The sequence below is a fragment of the Salvia miltiorrhiza genome, chromosome 8 (genome assembly GCF_028751815.1).
Source record: "Salvia miltiorrhiza cultivar Shanhuang (shh) chromosome 8, IMPLAD_Smil_shh, whole genome shotgun sequence".
Taxonomy (NCBI): Eukaryota; Viridiplantae; Streptophyta; class Magnoliopsida; order Lamiales; family Lamiaceae; genus Salvia; species Salvia miltiorrhiza.
Genome location: NC_080394.1, coordinates 56516565 through 56542052, shown reverse-complemented (window position 1 = coordinate 56542052; position 25488 = coordinate 56516565). Strand labels below are relative to the sequence as shown.

General features: G+C 39.2%; 5 protein-coding genes across 7 annotated transcripts; all 5 read left to right on the top strand.

Moving 5' to 3' along the window:
* Positions 1–1938: 1938 nt before the first annotated feature.
* On the top strand, positions 1939–25025 carry LOC130999319 (putative pentatricopeptide repeat-containing protein At1g12700, mitochondrial). 3 transcript variants are annotated; one of them, XR_009093468.1, is made up of 3 exons: positions 1939–4213; positions 5331–5499; positions 23860–25025. XR_009093468.1 is itself a non-coding variant. In XM_057924836.1 (2 exons), the coding sequence occupies exons 1-2, from the start codon at positions 2230–2232 to the stop codon at positions 4190–4192; spliced, it is 1911 nt and encodes a 636-aa protein (XP_057780819.1). In that variant the 5' UTR covers positions 1941–2229; the 3' UTR covers positions 4193–4471. The 3 variants fall into 3 exon arrangements, 2 of the variants coding, with proteins under 2 accessions (XP_057780819.1, XP_057780818.1); XM_057924836.1 differs by lacking the exons at positions 5331–5499; positions 23860–25025 and having other exon boundaries at positions 1941–4041; positions 4094–4471; XM_057924835.1 differs by lacking the exons at positions 5331–5499; positions 23860–25025 and having other exon boundaries at positions 1941–4470.
* LOC130999315 (putative pentatricopeptide repeat-containing protein At1g12700, mitochondrial) lies at positions 8201–10630 on the top strand. Its single transcript, XM_057924832.1, has one exon. It carries the CDS (start codon positions 8273–8275, stop codon positions 10508–10510), a length of 2238 nt encoding a protein of 745 aa, XP_057780815.1. The 5' UTR covers positions 8201–8272; the 3' UTR covers positions 10511–10630.
* On the top strand, positions 10835–13552 carry LOC130998784 (putative late blight resistance protein homolog R1A-10). The gene is made up of 5 exons (XM_057924190.1): positions 10835–10905; positions 11289–11646; positions 11758–11869; positions 12088–12464; positions 12512–13552. The coding sequence occupies exons 1-5, from the start codon at positions 10835–10837 to the stop codon at positions 13550–13552; spliced, it is 1959 nt and encodes a 652-aa protein (XP_057780173.1).
* LOC130998783 (putative late blight resistance protein homolog R1A-10) lies at positions 16258–22844 on the top strand. The gene is made up of 5 exons (XM_057924189.1): positions 16258–18879; positions 20470–20479; positions 20581–20787; positions 20874–20961; positions 22802–22844. The coding sequence occupies exons 1-5, from the start codon at positions 16258–16260 to the stop codon at positions 22842–22844; spliced, it is 2970 nt and encodes a 989-aa protein (XP_057780172.1).
* LOC130999365 (toMV resistant protein Tm-2 netted virescent-like) lies at positions 22284–25025 on the top strand. The gene is made up of 2 exons (XM_057924893.1): positions 22284–23220; positions 23295–25025. The coding sequence occupies exons 1-2, from the start codon at positions 23006–23008 to the stop codon at positions 23857–23859; spliced, it is 780 nt and encodes a 259-aa protein (XP_057780876.1). The 5' UTR covers positions 22284–23005; the 3' UTR covers positions 23860–25025.
* Positions 25026–25488: the final 463 nt, after the last annotated feature.

Here is a 25488-nt window from a genome sequence, read left to right as displayed (position 1 = left end):
TATTAAATCTGGGCTATTCTCCTTTTTTGTTAATTGAAATGGGCTGTTTTAATTAATCATGTGGGCTGCGATTTTATTTTATTTTAACAAAGGGCCTTTTTTGGTTTAATTGGGCCGTGCATATTCATGTTCAAATGGGCTACCTTGATTATTTAATTAAACCATCATTAGTTTAATTAATTATTTTAAAGAGTGATGCATAATAATAATATATTGTATTTATTATTATATAAATTTTATATATTTAAATGTTTGAATAATAAGGCACAAATTCGGTCATTAATTTAAATGTTTTAATAATAAGGCACAAAATCTATAACCTGATTACTTTAAAACAAAAATCTTATTTTATGTCTATAAATATATTTAAAATTTTATTTTTATTTTTTATAAAATACATCCGTACATTTTATTTATATACGGAAAAAAAATATATTTTTCATATCTAAAAATTTATTTGTTTCAGTTTCGTCAAAAGTAATAATAATAATAATAATAATAATAATAATAATAATAATAATAATAATAATAATAATAATAATAATAATAATAATAATAATAATAATAATAATAATAATAATAGATCAATTATGAAATTAGTAATGCATAAATGAAGAATTTAGATAAAGAACAATAGAGGATATGGTGTTGAAATACATTAGAAATCTTTAATTATGTATTAAATTTATAATAATCTCAATCGAGTGAAAAATTCATATAAATCACCTCATTTCATATTGATTTTTTTTATAAGGTTTCACTAAAGTAAAACTTATACAAGAAGAAGCTCTTGCTCTCCAAATTAAAAATCTATATTTAATTGGCGGAATGATTGAGACTAATACAATTTGAATTGCTCCAAGCGAGATGATATAAGTACAAAAAAATAAAATAATGTAATAAAATCATAATAGAAAGAAACGAAAAAAGAAACATGGATGTCATGTACGTGAGAGAGATAAAATATGGAAAATGAAAAAAAAAAGTTTTTTTTTAATTAATTTTGAATCTTTAAATGATTATTTTAAATTTATTTGTTATAATTTTTATATCAAATTAAAGATCTTGACAAGATCTTTAATTTAAGATACATATTGTATATTTTTCATAAACTAAATTTAATGATATTTAGAAAAGATTTGAAATATAAAAGAAAATGAATGAGAGAGAAATTTGACGCCAAAAAAACTGCTGTTAAAACTGCATTTTAATATAAGATATAGATAATAATAATAATTCAAGATATATTATTACGGAGCCAAAGTCAGCTCGTTTCTTCAAGGAAAATGGCAGCAGCAGCATTCAAATGGAACTGTCCAGAAATTTATTAATTTATATCAACATCACAAATTTTAAATGAAATTAGGTATGAATTCCTGCCAATTAATTCAATATGAACATTTGCTCCACATTTGAATTTCTCATCAGACTTTGCTGTATGGTTCTTGGCAACACAAATACCTGTTTTAATTATCAAGGATAATATTGGAAAAGAAATCCTTATCAGATCTCTTCAATAATTTAAATAGTGCTAAAACAATTTTAATAATCAGATAGTGGAGCACTTGCTGGAGCTCTAAGTTTGAAAGAATTGGAGCTAAGTTCAACCACAAAAAAAATACATACATTTGTATATAAATTCATGAACTTAACACGTATTTTTAGCTAATATATATGATCCTGAGCTTGAAGCTTAAATTTGATTGGTTTATTCATTTTTTATTTTAATAGAACATATTTTTCTTTAATTAATCTCATAGTACTTCACAGGCTCAAACATAATTTGTTTAAGTTTGTAAATTATTTATTTGCAGTATTAATTTGAGCCAAACTCATAAATTAATTATGAAGAGTCATAATCATATTTTAGAGGAGCTAAATGTGATTGCAAAAAATTGTCCGAAAAATACAACACAAAAGAACAAAAAAAATCTTAAGAACTTATTAAATTGGTAGGAAATTGAGAGCTACTTTAGGAAAATAACATCATAAATTATAAAGTAGAGAATGAAATGCGTTTTCCTCTCTTCAAATGCGATTACTCTTTGAACGGCTGAGATTGGCTCAAATATAACCAGATCTACTTTACCCTTCTTCCCCAGCTAGCACTTCCAATTCCCCAAATCTCGTTTCTTCTCACAAAACCCTATCTCTCCTTCTTCAACAGCGAGCTTCCCCAATTCTTCAGCTTTTAATTTCAGTGGTCACAACTACAAAACTATCCCAAGAATGAGGTCTAACCACGCCGCCAAGTTTCTCGGTAGAATTTTGTCGAATTCTTCATCTAAATTCTCCACTTTTGCCATCACTTCTCCACATTATCAATCATTTCTTCTACCCAGTTTTCATTTTGATAATGCCAGCTGCCAAATGAGGAGACACTTCTCCGCCTATCCCAGATTCGATTTTGAATCTATACGTGAACCCAATGATGCCGTCGCTCTATTTCAGGATATGATGAGAACGGAGCCGCTTCCTTCTGTTAAGCTTTTCTCGAGATTGCTGAGTGCTGTGGTGAAGCTGAAACAATACTCTGCTGCACTTCATCTGTTCGAAAAAATGCTTCAAAGGGATGCTCCTGTAAATCACTACACGTTGAGTATTGCGATTGATTGCTATTGCCGACTCAAAAGGCCTGATTTTGGGTTTGCGATCTTAGGCAGTTTTTTCAACCGTGGGTTCGAGCCTACCGTGGTGACCTTCAACACTCTCGTGAAAGGCCTTCTGTTTGTTGAAAGGATCCCAGAGGCAGCTAAATTGTTGGGGAAGCTGTCGGCCTACCAACTGTGCGAGCCCGACGAATATACGTATAGTACTATAATTAATGGGTTATGCAAAGCTGGAGATATTCTCCAGGCGGTTGATTTGCTCTGCTCATTGGAAAAAGGAAAAGGGAGCTGCAAACCCGACGTCTATGCTTACAGTGCAGTTATTGACGGTCTATGCAAGAACGGAAAGGTGGACGAAGCTCTCCAACTCTTCTCCACTTTGGGTGATAAGGGGATTTCACCCAACGTTGTGACATATTGTTCAATAATTGAAGGGTTGTGCAAGATGAAAAGAATGGACGAGGCTGAACACGTTTTGAAGAAGATGATTGCTGATCTGGTCAGCCCAAATGTGGTGACATGTAATATCTTTGTGGATGCTTGGTGCAGAGATGGAAAGGTGGAAGAGGCCGAACATATGTTGGTATCTATGAAGGAGATTGATGTTCAACCCGACATTGTCACTTATACTGCATTGATGAATGGATATTGTATGCTAGGAAAACTGGACGAAGCTGAACGCATTTTCCAATTGGCACTGAGCTCTGGAATGAAGCCCGATATCATAAGCTACAATAGCTTGATGAACGGGTATTGCAAAGAGGGGCGAGTCGATGAAGTTTCACATCTTTTTAACATAATTCGCACTCAAAGATTAAAGCGCGATGTGGTTTCTTATAACATAATGCTAGAGGCCTTATTTCGTGAAGGCAAATGCGAAGATGGCTTGAAGCTGTTCAAAGAAATGGAAGCTCTACAACTGTTTCCGAATATAAGGACTTATAGTATCTTGTTGGATGGTCTATGCAGTGCTCATCGAATCAGTGAAGCATTTTCTGTGTTGCATAGCATGGAAGATAAAGGCATCGTTCCAGACATAGTAACATATAGTATCCTCATTGAGGGATTGTGCAACGACAACAAAGTCAGAGAAGCAAAAGATCTGTTCGACAAGCTTCCATCCAAAGGTTTGCAGCCTAATGTCATAACGTACAATATTCTCATTGGTGCACTTGGCGAAAGAGGGCAGATAAAGGAGGCTAAAGATCTGTTCCATGAGCTTCCATCCAAAGGTTTGCAGCCTGACATCATAACATATACTATTCTCATTGGTGCACTTTGCAAAGAAGGGCAGATAGAGGAGGCTAAAGATCTGTTCCATAAGCTCCCATCCAAAGGTTTGCAGCCTGATGTCATAACTTATACAATCCTTATCGGTGCACTTTGTGAGGAAGGTCAAATCGAGGAGGCTAAGGATTTGATGATGCAAATGGTAAACAATGGTTGCTTGCCTAATAGTGTGATGTACAATGTTTTTGTTCAAGGTCTTCTCAAATCGAACAAGGCGCAAGATGCAATTCTGTTGTTGGAAGAGATGGTTTCAAGGGGATTCACACTTGGTGTCAACACTATTTCGATGCTGATTGAACATGTGAAAAGGGAAGGTAAAGATAGTGTTCTTTTTAATAAGGTTAAGACATTTATACCAAAAGACATATTTGATTGAAATCAGAACTCCAATTTGCCTATTTACTTCACAAGCTTACTTGCTTGTACCAAACATTTGAACTTAATGGGAGTTGAACTTGAGTAACCCAATACTCCATATTTGCTTTGTTTGTTTTTTAGTTACCAAACATTAAATATTTTTTTCAAGCACATATTTATGTTACTTGTTCAATATGGTTAGCAATTGATTCAAACATACTTGATTCAAACATACTTGATTCAAACATACTTAATTTGGTTTTTTGGGCCAACACTACTAGTTGATATATTTTTATAAACGTTAGCGAGCAAGTTGCACAAAACCTAACAAACTTTTATTTTAGTTACTCTTCATCAAGAATTCCCATTTTTATTGTAAGTCTGTCATTTTTCGCAGAGGAAATGAAATTGTCAATTTTGCTATGTGTTTGATTTTATATTTGGTATGAATGGTTTTCTTCCGCCAGGTTAATAAAAAAAATGTTTTTATGGTTTAAAGCAAGCGGTTTTTATTTTATAATTCACCATGGAAGAAACGATGGTTTTAAGAATTTTTGTGGGGATGAAAGATTTGTGAGGAACAAGTGTTGGGGAACGATAACGATGGACACTAAATCTGATTTTAAATGGCTATACATTACTAAAATAAATTATAAATAAATAAGAACCTCATAGCATCCATATCTTGAATTACCTGCTGCAGATCGACCGTGCATCCAAGCTTGCTTGATTGGATACAGAATATAAAAAAAAGTTCCAGATAAATAATGTTATTTCTAGGATGGCATTCATGTGAGATATTTCTAGGGTGAGATTCATCACAAAACATATAGTTTCTGAGATTAAAGCCAAGTTAATGCAATAAATCAGTACAGAAAAACTTGGAAGAAGAAGAGTGTAGGATATGAGGGCCTTCAAGTTCAAATATTTCAGAAATTAAAAGGAGCCTTCATTAGATTATCTCTGTGGTCCAGAGGTAGCTAAATAAAATTATCAATTTGGTTATAATTTAGTTAGAAAATAATTTGTTTTTTAAATAGCAAAATGATGCCTGAAAATTGAGTGGCACGACAGCTCAGCATAGAGAAGAAGTAAAGCTCCTCAATTTGTAAGTCTCAGTCTGTTGGCTTCCTTTTCTGGAACCTCCAAAATCATCGGCAATGGCGGCTTAGCAGATAAAGAAAAGTTCTTCTGCGAGAGTTTGGTATAGGAGTGAGGATTCTTCAGTGGGAGACCTATCAAGGTAGTGTAAGCTGCGGTTCTTTGCTTATAGTACTGCTAATTTCTCCGAGTTCAAGCTTCCTTCTTCTATATCCTCTGTTTGGAATCTGCAAACGTTGATCTTTCAAGGAAGGTGTGGACTAGTCGATGCACCAGCTGAAATTTGGGAGATGTCACAACTCAGGCACGTCGTGTGCAACAAAATTCGTCTCCCTGATCCTCCTCCGAGTGACCAGGAAGACGACGCTTGTGTCTTGAGAAACTTGCAAACACTTGTGCAAGTAGTGAATTTCAGATGGACGGAGGAGGCGTGCAAGAGAATTCCCAACATCAAGAAATTGCGCGTGGTTTTTGGTGATGTCTTGACAGATTACGAAGATTGCTTGTGCTTACACTATCTACACAATCTCTGCTCTTTACAGAAGCTCGAATCACTAAACATGAGGTTCCCTTTCTGCATATCGCGATATCCAGTGGATTTGCTGAGCAAGAGGCTTGCCTTCCCCACTTGGCTAAACCAACATCTCAGATCACATTTGATAACTGGACTCCAGTTGTGTCCCTTGACGGAATCTTCTACTTGAGAGCTTCTAAATGGGGCAAAGAACCGATGATTGTCAGATCATTCCAGACAAGACTGCAGTTTGTCAGTAACAGCTTCTTCCGAGATACCGGAAATGCACACTTGAGCCGATCTGCATTGCATGAGGATAGTTTAGGAGTTTATGTAGGCTGCCACAAGCAATCATCATATCCTTCCAACTCATCATCGTAGATTAGATGCAATTTGCTGGTGTTGGGAATTCTCTTACATACCAGAGAACGAAGAAGCTGCGCTGACTTCAGCAATCTCGATGAAGTCATGACATATGAAGCGACGCTCCTTGGTCATGTTGTCAGGTGCCCTTTTGGCATAGAAGAACTTGTCTTTCTCAGATAAAGAAAACACGTTTTCAGATGAGGGCGCAAGTGACTATAGCTTAAAGATAAAACTTCTAAGATCCCCATATTCTAGTTGTGAGAAGGGAATGAAAAGATAGTATTTTATTTAATAAGATTTAAAAAAATTATACCAAAGAATCTCTATTCCAGACAAATAATGTTAAATCTAGGATGCTAACGTGTGCAGTAAAGTTGAATTTCTAGAAATACATTGATGGTCAGCCCCTCTGTTTTTCACCATTCATTATTTTCGAGCCGATCTTCCTCTATTTTACTAAACAATTTCCAACTTTTATCCTCATTTCCCCACTTTTTAGTTTTTTGTTGCATTTCAATTAGCCGGGTTATTGGGTGGCTATCATTTTGATCCAAATTTCATTGTTTAATGAATTGTATATGAGACTAGTTATCTAAATTCTTATATCAGGAAATTTGATAATAATTTCATTATTCAACGAACGAACTGAGTTTAAGCTTTAATTTCACATTCATAAAAAAATGGAGCTAAGTTCAAACACAAAAAAATATATATTTATATATAAATTCATGAACTTAACACGTACTTAGCTGATTTATATGATCCCGAGCTTGAAGCTTAAATTTGATTAATTTATTCATTTTTTATTTGGTTCTCCCCACGATTTTTTGCCCCTCAAATCGGAATTGACGTGGCGCTGATGTGGTTCGCCGGCACACGCCATTCCGATAAATTAAACGTTGCGATTCAGTTTAAACATTAAAACCCTAGTTTCTAAATTAAAAGCAGTGCCCCTCTTCTTCCTCCTGTTACAGTATTATCGCACCATCTAGTTTTTCCTCTTAGTCTTCTTTCTCGTTTCCTTCTTCAATCTACAAGATGTCTTCTTCTTCCTTTTCTTTTGGTTCTTCCTCTAATTTCATTGTTTGTAGGTGTAAACAAGTAGCAAATGTTGAAACTTGAAAAATAATGAAGAATTTGGGCCGCGCTTTCTGCTGTTGTCGTCACCGAGCGGTATGTATATATATATTTTTGAATTTTGCTGAATTGCTGAGGTGATGAAGACTTCCACACTGGTCTGGAAAGGAACCCTTCGACGCTGCAAACTGAAAACAATCGTTAATTTCCTTTTGCCTGAAAAAAAAGAGCAATTAAAAGAAATTAGAGCTTTTTTATTATTATTTATGTAATTTAAAATTTATATATATTCCACGTCAGTGTTACGTGTAAAATTAAATTCACATCACTGCTATGTCATTTTTTCGGTCATCGGAAAAAAAATCATGGGAAAATTAAACAAATGTCAAAGTATTTGATCAAAAATGGAATTTTCAAAGATAGTGGGAAAAATGGATTTCGGCAAATTTCTTAATATTATACTCCCTCCATCCCACTAGAATTGGCACACTTGCCTTTTTTATTTGTCCCACTAGAATTGGCACTTTCCTAAAATAGTATGTGGTCTCTACTTTCTCTACTCACATAAAATAAGTGGACTCTACCTACTTTACACTCTTAACCCTTTATTCTTAATCTCCGTGCCCAACTCAAAAGTGCGAAGTCTAGTGGGACGGAGGGAGTATGTAATTAACCCTTTTTTATTTTAAATATTTTAATAAAATATATTTTTGTTTAATTATTCACATACTTCACAAGCTCAAACATAATTTGTTAAGTTAGTAAATTATTTATTTACACACCAAACTGAGATTTGATCAACAACATCCAACGGCTCATCATGAATCGAAATAACCACATCTACTTTACCTTTCCAATTCCGCAAAGCTCATTTTTCACCTTTATTCTCACAAAACCCTAACTCTCCTTCTTCCCCAATTCTTCAGCTTCGAACTTCAGGGCTCACAACCACGCCGCCATGTTTCTGCCTAGAATTTGTTCGAATTCTTCATCTAAATTCTCCACTTTTTCCATCGCCTCTCCACATTATCAATCATTTCTTCTACCCATTTTTCATTTTGATAATGCCAGCTGCCAAATGAGGAGACACTTCTCCGCCTATCATAGATTCGATTTTGAATCTATACGTGAGCCCAATGATGCCGTCGCTCTATTTCGGGATATGATGAGAACGGAGCCGCTTCCTTCTATTACTGTTTTCACGAAATTGCTGAGTACTGTGGTGAAGCTGAAACAATACTCTGCTGCACTTCATCTGTACGAAAAAATGCTTCAAAGGGATGCTCCTGTAAATCACTACACGTTGAGTATTGCGATTGATTGCTATTGCCAACTCAAAAGGCCTGATTTTGGGTTTGCGATCTTAGGCAGTTTTTTCAAGCGTGGGTTCGAGCCTACCGTGGTGACCTTCAACACTCTCGTGAAAGGCCTTCTGTTTGTTGAAAGGATCCCAGAGGCAGCTAAATTGTTGGGGAAGCTGTCGGCCTACCAACTGTGCGAGCCCGACGAGTATACGTATAGTACTATAATTAATGGGTTATGCAAAGCTGGAGATATTCTACAGGCGATTGATTTGCTCTGCTCATTGGAAAAAGGAAGAGGGAGCTGCAAACCCGATGTGTATGCTTACACTACAGTCATTGATAGTCTATGTAAAGATGGAAAGATGGAAGAAGCTCTCCAACTCTTCTCCACTTTGGGTGATAAGGGGATTTCACCGAATGTCGTGACATATAATTCAATAATTGAGGGGTTATGCAAAAGGAGAAGAATGGATGAGGCTGAAGACATGTTAAAGAAGATGATAGCTGATGTGGTCTATCCAAATGTGGTGACGTGTAATATCTTTGTGGATGCTTGGTGCAAAGATGGAAAGGTCGAAGAGGCGGAGCATATGTTGGTGTTTATGAAGGAGCTTGATGTTCAGGCCAACATTGTCACATACAATGCATTGATTAACGGATATTGTTTGCAAGGGAAAATGGACGAAGCTGAACGCATTTTCCAATTGGCATTGAGCTCTGAAATGAAGCCCGATATCATAAGCTATTGTGCATTGATGAACGGGTATTGCAAAAAGGGGCGAGTCAACGAAGTTTCACATCTTTTTACCATAATTCCCTACAAAAGGTTAAAGCGCGATGTGGTTTCTTATAACATAATGCTAGAGGCCTTATTTCGTGAAGGCAAATGTGAAGACGGGTTGAAGCTTTTTAAAGAGATGGAAGCTCTACAAGTGTCTCCGAATATAAAGACTTACAATGTCTTGCTGGATGGTTTGTGCGGAGCTCATCGTATTGTTGATGCATTTTCGGTGTTGCATACCATGGAAGATAAAGGCATTATTCCGAACATTGTAACATACAGTATTCTGATTGAAGGATTGTGTAATGACAACAATGTTAGACAAGCAAAGGATTTGTTCGACAAGCTTCCATCCAAAGGTTTGCGGCCTAATGTCATAACATACAATATTCTCATTGGTGCACTTTGCAAAGGAGGGCAGATGGAGGAGGCTAAGGATCTTTTTGACGAGCTTCCATCTAAAGGTATGCAGCCGAACGTAGTAACATATAATATTCTCATTGGTGCACTTTGCAAAGAAGGGCATATAGAGGAGGCTAAAGATCTGTTCCGTGAGGTCCTATCCAAGGGTTTGCAGCCTGGCGTCATAACTTATACAATCCTTATCGGTGCACTTTGTGAGCAAGGGCAGATAGAGGAGGCTAAAGATCTGTTCCATGAGCTCCTATCCAAGGGCTTGCAGCCTGACGTCATAACTTATACAATCCTTATCGGTGCACTTTGTGAGCAAGGGCAGATAGAGGAGGCTAAAGATCTGTTCCATGAGCTCCTATCCAAGGGCTTGCAGCCTGACGTCATAACTTATACAATCCTTATCGGTGCACTTTGTGAGCAAGGGCAGATAGAGGAGGCTAAGGATTTGATGGCACAAATGGTAAACAACGGTTGCTTGCCTGATAGTGTAACATACAATGTTTTTGTTCGAGGTCTTCTCAAAATGAACAAGATGCATGATGCAATGCAACTGTTGGAAGAGATGGATTCAAGGGGATGCACACTTGACAAAACTGCATATTCGATGTTGATTGAACCTGTGAAAAGGCAAGGTAAAGATAGTGTTCTGTTTAATAAGGTTATGAAACTCGTACCAAAGGACTTCTATTCTAGTTAGGTTTTATGTTGTGTTTGAAGGTCAGGAATTATTGCAATTGAGATTAAGGGGAAAGTACAATTGCTTATTTGTTTATTTAATCTTTATGTTATGATGATTTAAAAATGTTTCAATTTTGTAGTTGTGATGTTTATGTAATCTCTATGTTTTCTACATATAATAAAGTGCCCCTCTCTCTCTCTGTCTCACCTGTTTGCTTGGATTGGGAGTTACATTGTATATGCAAATTGGAGCTACATTTAATTTAGTTTCACAATGTAAGCATTATGTATATGAATTCTTGATTGAAATCAAGATCTCTGTTTTGTCTGAGTTTGTAAGTTGATGCCTGGCAATCTTTTAGTGAGATTTGAACTCGAGATCCTCCAATACCTCCTGTGGTGTCAAAATCTGAGGTTCATTGTCATCATTGAAAACTGAGCATAGAAAATAATGCAATTAGTTTTCTTGGGGAGAAAAAAAGAAAAATAGAAAAAGCATCACCTTGAACAAGAACTGCTGGAAGAAATAGTATAGGAACAAGTGATGGAAGAGAGAGAGAGAGAGATATGTTATTGCTGAGCTCTATCTGTGTATTAATTGTTTTTCAGTTGTCAATAGTTTTTAACTGCCTCCTATTTGGGAAGTATGAAACAGATTGAATCCCTTTGCTCAACTTGATAACCAACAGCAGAGAATTCCCAACACCAGCAGAATTGCATCTAATCTACGATGATGAGTTGGTGGGATATGATGATTGCTTGTTCAACCAGCTTTTGTAACTCCTCATGTAATGCAGATTGCTTGACTGGAATGATGTAACAATCATCGGTTCTTTGCCCCAATTAGAAGCTCTCAAAATAATCAATTCCGTCAAGGGACAGAAGTGGAGTCCGGTTAACGGGGAGTTTCTCCGCCTTAGATTCTTGAGCATTGTCAAATGTGATCTGAGATGTTGGGATGCAGACGGCTCCCATTTCCCAGTTTTGAAGAAGCTTAGGCTTAAGGGATTGAAACACTTGGAAGAGATCCCTTTAGATATTGGACAAATTCCGACACTTGAAGTTATCAGTGTGGATGGATGCAGTGAGTCTGCTCAAATTTCAGCAATGAAAATAAAGGAAGAACAAGAGAGTCTAGGAAATGAGGGCCTTCTAGTTCAAATATCTCAGAAATTAAAAGGAGCCTTCATTAGATTATCTCTATGATCCAGAGGCAGCTAAATAAAATTATCGACTCTGGTTTCATTGATGAACAATGTTAAGCAGATGATGAGCCATCCTCACCTTTCAACTGTATTCGACAAGAAACTGATTGAATCCCTTGGGGAAAAGGCTGTTGGCTTGCTTGACTTGATAACCAACACTAATATTGATGGAGGTAGCAAATAAGCATCAGATCTGGAGAGACAAATCGCATCTGCAGCTCACGCAGCTGAAGATGTGATTGAATCACACATTATCGATCAAATTCTAGCTGGATCCAGTCAAGCAAGTCAGGGATGCGTTTCAACTGCTCTCGACAAGAAACAGATTGAATCCCTTGGGGGAAGGCTGATGGCTTGCTCGACTTGATAACCAACACTACTATTGATGGAGGTAGCAGAGAAGCATCAGATCTGGAGAGACAAATCGGATCTGCAGCTCACGGAGCTGAAGATGTGATTGAATCACACATTGTCGATCAAATTCATGCTGGATCCAGTCATGGATGCTCGATGTTGGATCTGCAACAAATAATTGAAGAAATGGATCGTATCATGAGAAAGGGTGCTGAGCTCAAGGAGAAATGGCTAGCGAGAGAGGAGCAAGCTACACATGGTGATGTGGATGCTGTGGAGGAGAAACAACCTCTCACCACCACTGGCAAGGCTTCTCCGGTGGGACTAGAAGACGATGTGATCCACATCATGGAGAAGCTCACCATACATCAACCCGACAGCACATCATCTCGATTGCGGGGATGGGCGGCACGGGTAAGACCACGCTTGCCCAATATGTTTATGAAAATTCATTCATCCAGATACACTTTGACATTCGTGCTTGGGCTACTGTATCTCAACAATACAGTGCACACGAAATCTTTTCAAAACTTCTCTCTAGCATAGGGCAAAGTGGAAGTGAAAATGATTTAGGGCTACAGTTGCATCAGACTTTATGTGGTAGAAGATATTTGATTGTATTAGATGACATATGGAGTGTCAAAGCTTGGGATGAGGTGAGGCGTTGCTTTCCTGATAATGGGAATGGAAGTCGGATCGTTTTAACTACTAGGTTGTCTGATGTGGCTAGTGGTTGTGGCTCTACTTCTTGCTTCACCATGAAACATTTAGATGAGGATCAAAGTTGGGTGTTATTTTGCAGAAGATCTTTCCAGCAAGAACATTGCCCTTATCCTCAACTAGAAAGTGTGGGAAATGAGATTGTTAGATTGTGCAGAGGACTACCCTTGTCAATTGTTGTGATTGGAGGGTTTCTTCTCAAATCACCTAAGACTGTAGGATTCTGGGAGGATGTTGCCGAGATCTTAGATGTGTTATCTCTGAGCTATAGTCACTTGCCCCCCCATCTGAAACCATGTTTTCTTTACATGGGGATTTTCCGGGAGGACCGTGAGATTCGTGCATCACGAATCATCAAACTTTGGGTTGCTGAAGGATTTATCAAACCGAAGAGAGCCCAAATCTTAGAAGAGATTGCAGAGGGGTACTTGAATGACTTAGTCGACAGGAATCTTGTTCTTGTTGGCAGACATCGATATAATGGGAAGATTAGGTCTTGTCGACTTCACGATCTGATAAGAGATCTGTGCTTGAAAGTATCTGAGAAAGGCAAGTTCTTCTATGCCAAGAGGGCACTCGACAACATGACTGAGGAGTGTCGCTTCGTATGTCATGACTTCATCGAGAGTGAAGATGTTCATGAGATGTCTGATGGTCTGAAGTCAGCGCAGCTTCTTCGTTCTTTGACTATGGCTAGCGACTGTTCCGTGGAAGATATAATGCAGAACTTGAACTTGCGGTGCCTTACTTTCCAATTGGAACCTGCAAACATTGACAAGTGATGCGGAACTTGTCGTTGCACCAATTGAAATTTGGAGCTTGTCACAACTTAGGCATGTGGAGTGCACACAGATTTATCATGGGAAACTTACAGACATTGACAAAAGCAGTAAATTTGAGGTTGAGTGAGGAGGTGTGTAAGAGAATTCCCAACACCCACAAATTGCATCTAATCTACATTAAAAAGTTGAAGGGCTATGATGATGGCTTGTTCGACCATCTCCACAATCTTGGCAGCCTACGTAAACTTCGATCACTAAAGCTAGTAGTTTCCACCTTTTCTAACCGATCCTCATGCAATGCAGATCAGCTCAAGTGTGCATTTCCTGTATCTCTGAAGAAGCTGTCACTGAAAAACTGCAGTCTCGACTGGAACGATCTAACAATCATCGGTTCTTTGCCCCAATTAGAAGCTCTCGAGCTAGGTGATTCCGTCAAGGGACAGAACTGGAGTCCGGTTGACGGGGAGTTTCTCCGCCTTAGATTCTTGAGCATTGACAGCTGTGATCTGATATGTTGGGATGCAGACAGCTCCCATTTCCCAGTTTTGAAGAAGCTTAGACTTGAAGGATTGGAGCACTTGGAAGCGATCCCTTTGGATATTGGAGAAATTCCGATGCTTGAAATGATCAGCGTGGTTAGATGCAGCGAGTCTGCTGAGATTTCGGCGATGAAAATAAAGGAAGAACAAGAGAGTCTAGGAAATGAGGGCCTTCAATTCCAAATATCATCATCCAAGAGAGACTATGAAGAACAACAATTACAAATGACATTACCAGAAATAATAAGGCGCTGGACTGAGGCAGCCAACTTTCTTTATTACAAAACGTGGTTAGTTATTTCTCTAAGATTGATAGCAGGAAATGAAGTTGTAAATTTTGCTGTGTGTTTGATTTTATATTTGGTATGAACGGCTTTCTTCAGCCAATCTAATCAAAAAAAAGTTATTTCTTTATTGAGGTGGTCTCTTGTACACTCGGGTTGTACCATACTCGGATCCTGACCCAGCTGAACTATTCAGGCCCGTTTTTTCTTGGAATGACACTAACACTAACTAACATTATTTTATTTTACAAATGATACTATCATATTATATAAATAACACTATATCAAAATGACACTAATACTTGACATCCGGACAGGATAGTATAGTTGGGTTAGGATCCGGGCAGGATACAACGCAGATGTGCTGAAGGTTTTGTGTTCTTTCTTTCGCAACATTCTCCCACACTTGTTCCCCAATAAATCATTATCTCCGATATTCCCACCTTGAAGCAACATAAACGCAAGTGTTTCCATGGTTGGAAAGACTCACCGAGTCGCTTCAAACTTCGTGTTAATTGTTAACAACATAAAATGCTATCAATTTGTGTGGGATAAATCCATCTGTATATAAAGACCAGTTTGATAGCTTCTAGCAAATTTCCTTTCCTTTTCGAGGGAGGATGTATCATTTCCAAAGAACTCTAATCGAAGCACGAAAGCTAGCTACCATATCAACAATTACGTGGTTCGGTTTTTCAACCTACATCCACGGGCCAAGGAAATCGATCTACTTTTATTCACCAAACAAACTTAGAATCACAGAGACTATAACTTTGAATCGAAAAGAAATACATCGAAAATCAAATCTAACTCTGAAAGATAATCTCTCAATCCTCTCACAATTCTTTCCTCTCTGTGTATTTTTCTTGAACTAGTTGCAGGAGCTGAGTTGAGGAAGACGAAGACTCCCGTTCAGTTAGTTATAACTAACTGAAAACAAAGATTAAATCCCAACCGCACGATCTGCACCAACGGACCAGATTAGATCTGCCAACTATTCTAATTTGCAAACTAAGTCCCTCCGCTATTCAGACTTTGCAACTAAACCCCTCCGACTTCAAACAACACTTTCAATTCTAGCAACTTTAGTTCTAAGCTTCACACGATTTATACTGAATAATAATAACAACAACATTCATTTGAGATATTTCTAGGGTGAGATTCATCACAAAACATATAGTTTGTGAGATTAAAGCAAGTTGATGCAATAAATCAATACAGAAAAACTTCCACTTACAATCTTGTAGCTAAAAGATCACAACCGAACCATGGAAATTTTAAGTTTTTTGCATTTATTTCAGTACCATAGATCTATCATAGATCTCGTAGCATCATCCTGAGCACAAGCAACGCGAAACACAACAACAGAGATGAAATACTCTATGAAAATGACAGCAAGCTTACAACTTGATCCACAAGCATTTCTAGCTACCATTTTAGAAGACTAGGTGATCAAGTTAATTAAATTAGTCAAATTGTTAGTGAGCGAAGAAACGGGTACACAAATTAGTCAAATTGTTATTAAAAATAGGTTATGATATATTTTTGTGAATTGACGAAATGATAAATTGGATCTTATTTTTGATTTTATAGAAAATAAGGAAACTAAAAATGATATTTAAAAGGATGATTCAGTATCAATAAAGAGATTGTGGAGCACATAATATATTGATTTTTTAGTGAAGCAAAAGAAACTTTTTTTTTTTAAGAAAAGGAAAAGAAACTTTAATAATGAGATAGTGCTAAAAGAACTTTAATAATGAGATTGTTGTGGATCACAGCTAATGGAAAATAAAACAACTTGATTACTTATTTCTTAGCAGATTACGTCAATCGTCGTTCAGATTCCTCAAATTTCAACAAAATTAGACTTTGATTTGAGATGGCAGCTTATGCAGCTCTGGTTTCTGTGATGAACATCATTGAGCAGATGATGAGCCATCCTCGCCTTTCAACTGTATTCGACAAGAAACAGATTGAATCCATTGGGGAGAAGGCTGATGGCTTGCTCAACTTGATAACCAACACTAATATTGATGGAGGTAGCAGAGAAGCATCAGATCTGGAGAGTCAAATCGCATCTGCAGCTCACGCAGCTGAAGATGTTATTGAATCACACATTGTCGATCAAATTCATGCTGGATCCAGTCATGGATGCTCGTTGTCGGATCTGCAACAAATAATTGAAGAAATGGATGGTATCATGAAAAAGGGTGCTGAGCTTAAGGAGAAATGGCGAGCGAGAGAGGAGCAAGCTGCACATGGTGACGTGGATGTTGTGGAGGAGAAACAACCTCTCACCACCACCACCGGAAAGGCTTCTCCGGTGGGACTCGAAGACGACGTGATCCACATCATGGACAAGCTCACCATACATCAACCCAAGCAGCACATCATCTCGATTGTGGGGATGGGCGGCACGGGTAAGACCACGCTTGCTCTAAATGTTTATGAAAATTCACTCATCCAGAGACACTTTGACATTCGTGCTTGGGCTACTGTATCTCAACAATACAGTGCACAAGAAATCTTTTCAAAACTTCTCTCTAGCATAGGGCAAAGTGGAAGTGGGAATGATTTAGAGGTAGAGTTGCATCAAACTTTATGGGGAAGAAGATATCTGATTGTATTAGATGATATATGGAGTGTCGAAGCTTGGGATGAGGTGAAGCGTTACTTTCCTGATAATGGGAATGGAAGTCGGATCGTTTTAACTACTAGGTTGTCGGATGTGGCTAGTGATTGTAGCTCTAGTTCTTGCTTCACCATGAAACCTTTAAAAAAGGATCAAAGTTGGGTGTTGTTTTGCAGAAACGCTTTCCAGCAAGAGCATTGCCCTTATCCTCAACTAGAAAGTGTGGGAAATGAGATTGTTAGATTGTGCAGAGGACTACCCTTGTCAATTGTTGTGATTGGAGGGTTTCTTCTCAAATCGCCTAGGACTGTAGGATTCTGGGAGGATGTTGCCAAGAATATAAAATCAATCCCCAATTCAATGGAGAAGCAAGAGATCTTAGATGTGTTATCTTTAAGCTATAATCACTTGCCCCCTCATCTGAAACCATGTTTTCTTTATATGGGAATTTTTGAGGAGGACAGTGAGATTCGTGCATCACGAATCATCAAACTTTGGGTTGCTGAAGGATTTATCAAACCGAAGAGAGCCCAAATGTTAGAAGAGATTGCAGAGGGGTACTTGAATGACTTAGTTGATAGGAATCTTGTTCTTGTTGGCAGACATCGATATAATGGGAAGATTAGGTCTTGTCGACTTCACGATCTGATAAGAGATCTGTTCTTGAAAGTCTCTGAGAAAGACAAGTTCTTCTATCACTATGTCAAAAGGTCACTCGACAACATGACTAAGAAGTGTCGCCCCATCGATCGGATAAGAGATCTGTTCCTCAAAGTCTCTGAGAAAGACAAGTTCTTCTATGCCAAAAGGGCACTCGACAACATGACTAAGGAGCGTCGCTTCATATGTCATGACTTCATCAAGAGTGATGATGTTCCTGAGATGTCTGATGCTCTGAAATCAGCGCAGCTTCTTCGTTCTCTAGTATGCAGAGGGTTCAAGCTGCCGGTTGTGTTCAAGTTATTGAGAGTTTTGACTGTGGCTAGCGACTGTTTCACGGTAAATATAATGCAGATCTTGAACTTGCGGTGCCTTACTTTCCAATCTCCGTACTTCTTGCTGGTGAGGCTTCCTTCTTCAATATCCTTCATTTGGAACCTGCAAACATTGACAATTCATGCGAGACTTGTCGTTGCACCAATTGAAATTTGGAGCTTGTCACAACTTAGGCATGTGGAGTGCACACGGATTTATCTTCCCCATCCTCCTCCTCCTCCAAATGACTGTGTTGTCATGGTAAACTTACAGACACTGATAAAAGCAGTAAATTTGAGGTTGAGTGAGGAGGTGTGTAAGAGAATTCCCAACACCAACAAATTGCATCTAATCTACGATAATGAGTTGGAGGGATATGATGATTGCTTGTTAGACCATCTCCACAATCTTGGCAGCCTACATAAACTTCAATCACTAAAGCTAGTTTCCACCTTTTCTTACCGTTCCTCATGCAATGCAGATCAGCTCAATTGTGCATTTCCGGTATCTCTGAAGAAGCTGTCACTCGCAAACTGCAGTCTTGACTGGAATGATCTAACAATCATCGGTTCTTTGCCCCAATTAGAAGCTCTCAAGCTAGTGGATTCCGTCAAGGGACGAAACTGGCGTCCGGTTAACGGGGAGTTTAGCCGCCTTACATTCTTGAGCATTGTTGGTTGTGATCTGAGATGTTGGGATGCAGAGAGCTCCCATTTCCCAGTTCTGAAGAAGCTTATGCTTATGAGATTGAAGCAGTTGGAAGATATCCCTTTGGATATTGGAGAAATTCCGACGCTTGAAATCATCAGTGTGGTTGGATGCAGTGAGTCTGCTGAAATTTCGGCGATGAAAATAAAGGAAGAACAAGAGAGTCTAGGAAATGAGGGCCTTCAAGTTCGAATTATGAATTCAGCCTGGAGATTTCTTAATGAACGGTCGTTAGATTATCTCTACGATTAGTTACTCTTCATCAAGAATTCCCATTTTTATTGTAAGTCTCTCATTTTTCGCAGACGAATTGAAATTGTCAATTTTGCTATGTGTTTGATTTTATATTTGGTATCAACTGTTTTCTTCCGCCAGCCCAGGTTAATAAAAAAAATGTATTTGATAAAGAGAAGAAATGTTTTATGGAACCATGGAAGAAACGATGGTTTTAAGAATTTTTGTGGGGATGAAAGATCTGTGAGGAACAAGTGTTGGGGAACGATAACGATGGACACTAAATCTGATTTTAAATGGCTATACCGTACTAAAATAAATTATAAATAAATAAGAACCTCATAGCATCCATAGCTTGATTGGATACAGAATTAAAAAAAAAAAAAGTTCCAGATAAATAATGTTATTTCTAGGATGGCAGATATTTCTAGGGTGAGATTCATCACAAAACATATAGTTTGTGAGATTAAAGCCAAGTTAATGCAATAAATCAGTACAGAAAAAACTTCCAGTTACAATCTTGTAGCTAAAAGATCACAACTGAGCCATGGAAATTACAAGTTTTTTGCATTTATTTCACAACCAGCAACAATTAGATGCAGTGAGTCTGCTCAAATTTCGTAAATGAAAATGAAGGAAGAAGAAGAGAGTGTAGGATATGAGGGCCTTCAAGTTCAAATATTTCAGAAATTAAGAGGAGCCTTCATTAGATTATCTCTATGATCCAGAGGCAGCTAAATAAAATTATTAATTTAGTTATAAAATTATTTAGAAAAATAATTTGTTTTTTAAATAGCAAAATGATGCCTGAAAATTGAGTGGCACGACAGCTCAGCATAGAGAAGAAGTAAATCTCCTCAATTTGGAAGTCTCAGTCTGTTGGCTTTGTGGAGTGTTGGCCCAATATCATTAATTCCCAACCCAAACCCAAGCCCAAAATCACTCACCCTCTTTTACCCTAAGTCCAAATCACCCCCCCCATATCATCACTCCCCTGCACCGCTCCTCTCTCTCCCCTCCTAACCTTTTGTCTTCCTCTCTCCACCGCCCTTCCACCGCCCCGTCTCCTCGTTTCCCCACCTTCGACTTTAATGCTCGACCCCTTTAATCCCCGCTGCATTGGCTTTCCATTTAGAGGGAGTTTTACACACTGTTTGATCGGAAGGCTCTGCTATTCCTTCCCGAAGTGTCGCCGGATTCCTGTTGGTGGTTTCCTGTTTGGTGACTGTGTGTGTGAACCTCGCTCCGATTGATTGCATGTATCGCCGGATTCCTGACCGTTGGATTCCTGTTTGGTGATACACTGTGGATTTTGGTGGCTGTGCAAAGCGAGACTTGAGTGCCGATTAGTTCTCCCTGTTTCCCTGAGCCTTGATCATTGAGCTGCCGGAAGAAGCCAAGTCTACCGTGGGAAAATCTGAGCCAAAGTGTCCCGATGACACATTTTCCCACCTTGAATCTTCTCTGGACTTTCTTCTTTTTCTGTTTTCTTTTGTTTCCCTCTTTGAACTGTTAACTTGCTGTGTTTCTGGTGATTTGCAGGTACACGCAGGTAGTAGACGAAGCTGGAGGTGAAGAGAAATAAGGAGCAGAAGAAGAAGTCAAAGGAGAAGAATCTAACTGTGAACCTTGGCACTAGAGTGCCGTGTGAAGGCGGCAGGACGGTCGGGAACCAAGCGGTGAACCTCCGGCTAGGCGAAGATACCCAACAGTGGTATCAGAGCCACGGTGACCTAGCCGGGGCACCCTCCGACCGCACCTCCTTCACCCCGCCGCCCCTTCGGGCTGCGCCAATTCGCTCCCGACGAGCAAGGAAAGAGGTAGGTCCAGCCTCTCCCCTTCCTGGGAGAGACGGCTCTGGTAAATCGGCTTGATCTTGAAACTCCTAGCTTCTAGGGTTGGTGTTGTTGCTGTTGTTTGTGTTTTGCATGTTTTGCTTGTTGAAGATCTTAGTATCTTGCGATCCTGTTTTCTTTTGTGCTTCCGCGTGTTGTCTGAAATCTCGATAAACCCTGGCATTCAAAGCCAAGTGAGGTTCTCCCTTGCATTTGGTCCAGTTCGTCTGGATTCTCCTTTAAAGGAGTCTCCTCGTGCGAGTATCCTGGAAATCAAGGGAGAAAGGGGCTTATCTGGATTGGTTGTGTGAGCTCTGGTGTTTGTTGAGCTCTGCTCTGGGTTGTTGCTTGTTGACTGTTGTTTTGTTTGTGTCTGTGTGGCTGCTGTCTTGAGTTTTGCTGCCTGCAGCAGTTTGAGCCTTTTCTGTCATTATGATCAACTGCTATATGGTGAGGGATAGGTCTATCCCTGGGTTTAGAACTTGCATCAGTAGGGATGTAGTGTTTAATGAACTTACCATTCCATGTTTGACTGAATCCTCATAATCTGATGCTCCAAGTGAGGTGGAGAAACTGAAATCCTTTGATCATGAAAGATATGATTTTATGCTTACCCCCACTGCTCCTTTTGAGGTGGATCCCCAATTCAATTTGGATGTAAACCCTGTGGTTGAGAATGGACCAATCATGCATGATGAGCCCGGACGTGAGCATGTTATGAATAAAACTAATAATTATGAAACTTGGATACTTATTGAAAAGCCTGATGAATGTTCTATTGTTGAGTGCAAATGGTTGTTCAAAGTCAAGCATGAAATTGATAATGTGAGATATAAAACTAGGCTTGTTGTTAAGGGATTTACTAAGAAAGAGTTTGGATGACATTTTGTGTTTCTGTTGTGTCTGAGCTTTGCTCTGTCTGTTGGAGCTTTGCTCTGAGTTTGTTTTGCGTCTCTTGTGTGTCTGCTTTATCTTTGTTGCCTGCTCTGTGTGTGCCCTGTTTGTTTTGTGTCGTTCCCCTGTCGTTCGTCATGAGCGCTGCTCTGTGAGTCTGCTTGCTCTGTGTTTGTGTGTGCTGGTCTGGTTTTGCTTTGTCTTTTGTTGTCTGCTCTGTGTGTCTTGTGTGGTGTTGCTTGAGTGCATGTGTGTGTGTGTCTGTTGTGTCTTCAATGATAACCCTTTGGGTTTGAGAAATGGTGATTTCTCCTTGGGTTGGTCTCTGGTGTTGAGACTGAGATTAATATGTTAATATTTTTCTCACCCTCTATTATCTTGTCTTTATGATAGGATGATAGTAAAAATGGCTGTGATGATAAGCTCAAATCAAAGGCAGGCTCTTCCCTGGTGACTTAATGATCATTGTGCCAAAGGTGGAATGTGGAGTGTTGGCCCAATATCATTAATTCCCAACCCAAACCCAAGCCCAAAATCACTCACCCTCTTTTACCCTAAGTCCAAATCACCCCCCCCCCCCCCATATCATCACTCCCCTGCGCCGCTCCTCTCTCTCCCCTCCTAACCTTTTGTCTTCCTCTCTCCACCGCCCTTCCACCGCCCCGTCTCCTCGTTTCCCCACCTTCGACTTTAATGCTCGACCCCTTTTAATCCCCGCTGCATTGGCTTTCCATTTAGAGGGAGTTTTACACACTGTTTGATCGGAAGGCTCTGCTATTCCTTCCCGAAGTGTCGCCGGATTCCTGTTGGTGGTTTCCTGTTTGGTGACTGTGTGTGTGAACCTCGCTCCGATTGATTGCGTGTATCGCCGGATTCCTGACCGTTGGATTCCTGTTTGGTGATACACTGTGGATTTTGGTGGCTGTGCAAAGCGAGACTTGAGTGCCGATTAGTTCTCCCTGTTTCCCTGAGCCTTGATCATTGAGCTGCCGGAAGAAGCCAAGTCTACCGTGGGAAAATCTGAGCCAAAGTGTCCCGAGGACACATTTTCCCACCTTGAATCTTCTCTGGACTTTCTTCTTTTTCTGTTTTCTTTTGTTTCCCTCTTTGAACTGTTAACTTGCTGTGTTTCTGGTGATTTGCAGGTACACGCAGGTAGTAGACGAAGCTGGAGGTGAAGAGAAATAAGGAGAAGAAGAAGAAGTCAAAGGAGAAGAATCTAACTGTGAACCTTGGCACTAGAGTGCCGTGTGAAGGCGGCAGGACGGTCGGGAACCAAGCGGTGAACCTCCGGCTAGGCGAAGATACCCAACAGGCTTCCTTTTCTGGAACCTCCAAAATCATCGGCAATGGCGGCTTATGCAGCTCTGCTTTCTCTCTCGACAATCAATCAGATCCAATTCCTTCAGAAAAAGGCTGATTTCATAGAGGCCTATAATCACGGTGGAGGTAGTAAACAGGCACAACATCTCGAGAGACAAATCTCGCACGTGATTGAATCGTGGATCGAATTCATTCTGTATCCAATCAAGCAAGCCTTGGATGCACGGTCGATCTGCAGCAGGTAATTCAAGCTATGGATGCTATAAGATTTTATTTTTTTGTTGTTTATTTTATCAATATAGCCAAAATGTGCAGAGGGCTTCCTCTGTCGGTCACTGTGATCGGAGGGCTTCTTCAGAAGTCAGCTAAGACAGTTGAATATTGGCACAATGTGTTAGAAAACATTAGATCAATTTTGAGTTCAGGAGAGGGAGACCAATGCTTAAATGTGTTGTATTCGAGTTATAGCCATTTGCCTGCTCATCTGAAGCCATGTTTCCTTTATATGGGGACTTTTCAAGAGGATCGCGAGATTCCAGTCTCGCGAACTGCTGAGGGATTTCTAAAGCCCAAAGCTGCTCGAGTCTTGGAAGAGGTTGCAGAGGATTACTTAAAGGATCTCATTGACAGGAACCTCGTTTTAGTTGGTAAGTATCGTAAGAATGGAAAGGTTACATCTGTCTGCATTCATGATCTTCTCAGAAACCTATGCATAAGCTTAGCAGAAAAAGATAAGTTCTTTTCTTCTGCGAGAGTTTGGTATGCGAGTGAGGATTCTTCAGTGGGAGATCTATCAAGGAAGTGTAAGCTGCGGTTCTTTGCTTATAATCCTGCTAATTTCGCTGAGTTCGATCTTACTTCTTCAATATCCTTTGTTTAGAATCTGCAAACGTTGATCTTTCAAGGAAGGTGTGGACTAGTCGATGCACCAGCTGAAATTTGGGAGATGTCACAACTCAGGCACGTCGTGTGCAACAAAATTCGTCTCCCTGATCCTCCCCTGAGTGACCAGGAAGATGACGCTTGTGTCTTGAGGAACTTGCGAACACTTGTGCAAGTAGTGAATTTCAGATGGACGGAGGAGGCGTGCAAGAGAATTCCCAACATCAAGAAACTGCGCGTGGTTTTTGATGATGTCTGGACAGATTACGAAGATTGCTTGTGCTTACACTATCTCCACAATCTCAGCTCTTTACAAAAGCTCGAATCACTAAACATGAGGTTCCCTTTCTGGCAATGATTGCCTTTCCCACTTTCCTAGACTCTCTTGTTCTTCCTTTATTTTCATTGCCGAAATTTCAGCAGACTCACTGCATCTAACCACACTGATAATTTCAAGCGTCGGAATTTCTCCAATATCCAAAGGGATCTCTTCCATGTGCATCAATCCCACAAGCCTAAGCTTCTTCAAAACTGGGAAATGGGAGCTGTCAGCATCCCAACATCTCAGATCACATTTGATAACTGGACTCCAGTTGTGTCCCTTGACGGAATCTTCTAAATGGGGCAAAGAACCGATGATTGTCAGATCATTCCAGACAAGACTGCAGTTTGACAGTAACAGCTTCTTCAGAGATACCGGAAATGCACACTTGAGCCGATCTGCATTGCATGAGGATAGTTTAGGAGTTTATGTAGGCTGCCACAAACAATCATCATATCCTTCCAACTCATCATCGTAGATTAGATGCAATTTGCTGGTGTTGGGAATTCTCTTACATACCAGAGAACGAAGAAGCTGCGCTGACTTCAGCAATCTCGATGAAGTCATGACATATGAAGCGACGCTCCTTGGCTGACTTCAGCCCCTCTGTTTTTCACCATTCATTATTTTCGAGCCGATCTTCCTCTATTTTACTAAACAATTTCCAACTTCTATCCTCATTTCCCCCCTTTTTAGTTTAAATCTTTTTTGTTGCATTTCAATTAGCCGGGTTATTGGGTGGCTATCATTTTTATCCAAATTTCATTGTTTAATGAATTGTATATGAGACTAGTTATCTAAATTCTTATATCAGGAAATTTGATAAGAATTTCATTATTCAACGAACGAACTGAGTTTAAGCTTTAATTTCACATTCATAAAAAAAATGGAGCTAAGTTCAAACACAAAAAAATATATATTTATATATAAATTCATGAACTTAATACGTACTTAGCTGATTTATATGATCCCGAGCTTAAAGCTTAAATTTGATTAATTTATTCATTTTTTATTTGGTTCTCCCCACTATTTTTTCCCCCTCAAATCGGAATTGACGTGGCGCTGATGTGGTTCGCCGGCACACGTCATTCCGATAAATTAAACGTTGCGATTCAGTTTAAACATTAAAACCCTAGTTTCTAAATTAAAAGCAGTGCCCCTCTTCTTCCTCCTGTTACAGTATTATCGCACCATCTAGTTTTTCCTCTTAGTCTTCTTTCTCGTTTCCTTCTTCTTCAATCTACAAGATGTCTTCTTCTTCCTTTTCTTTTGGTTCTTCCTCTAATTTCATTGTTTGTAGGTGTA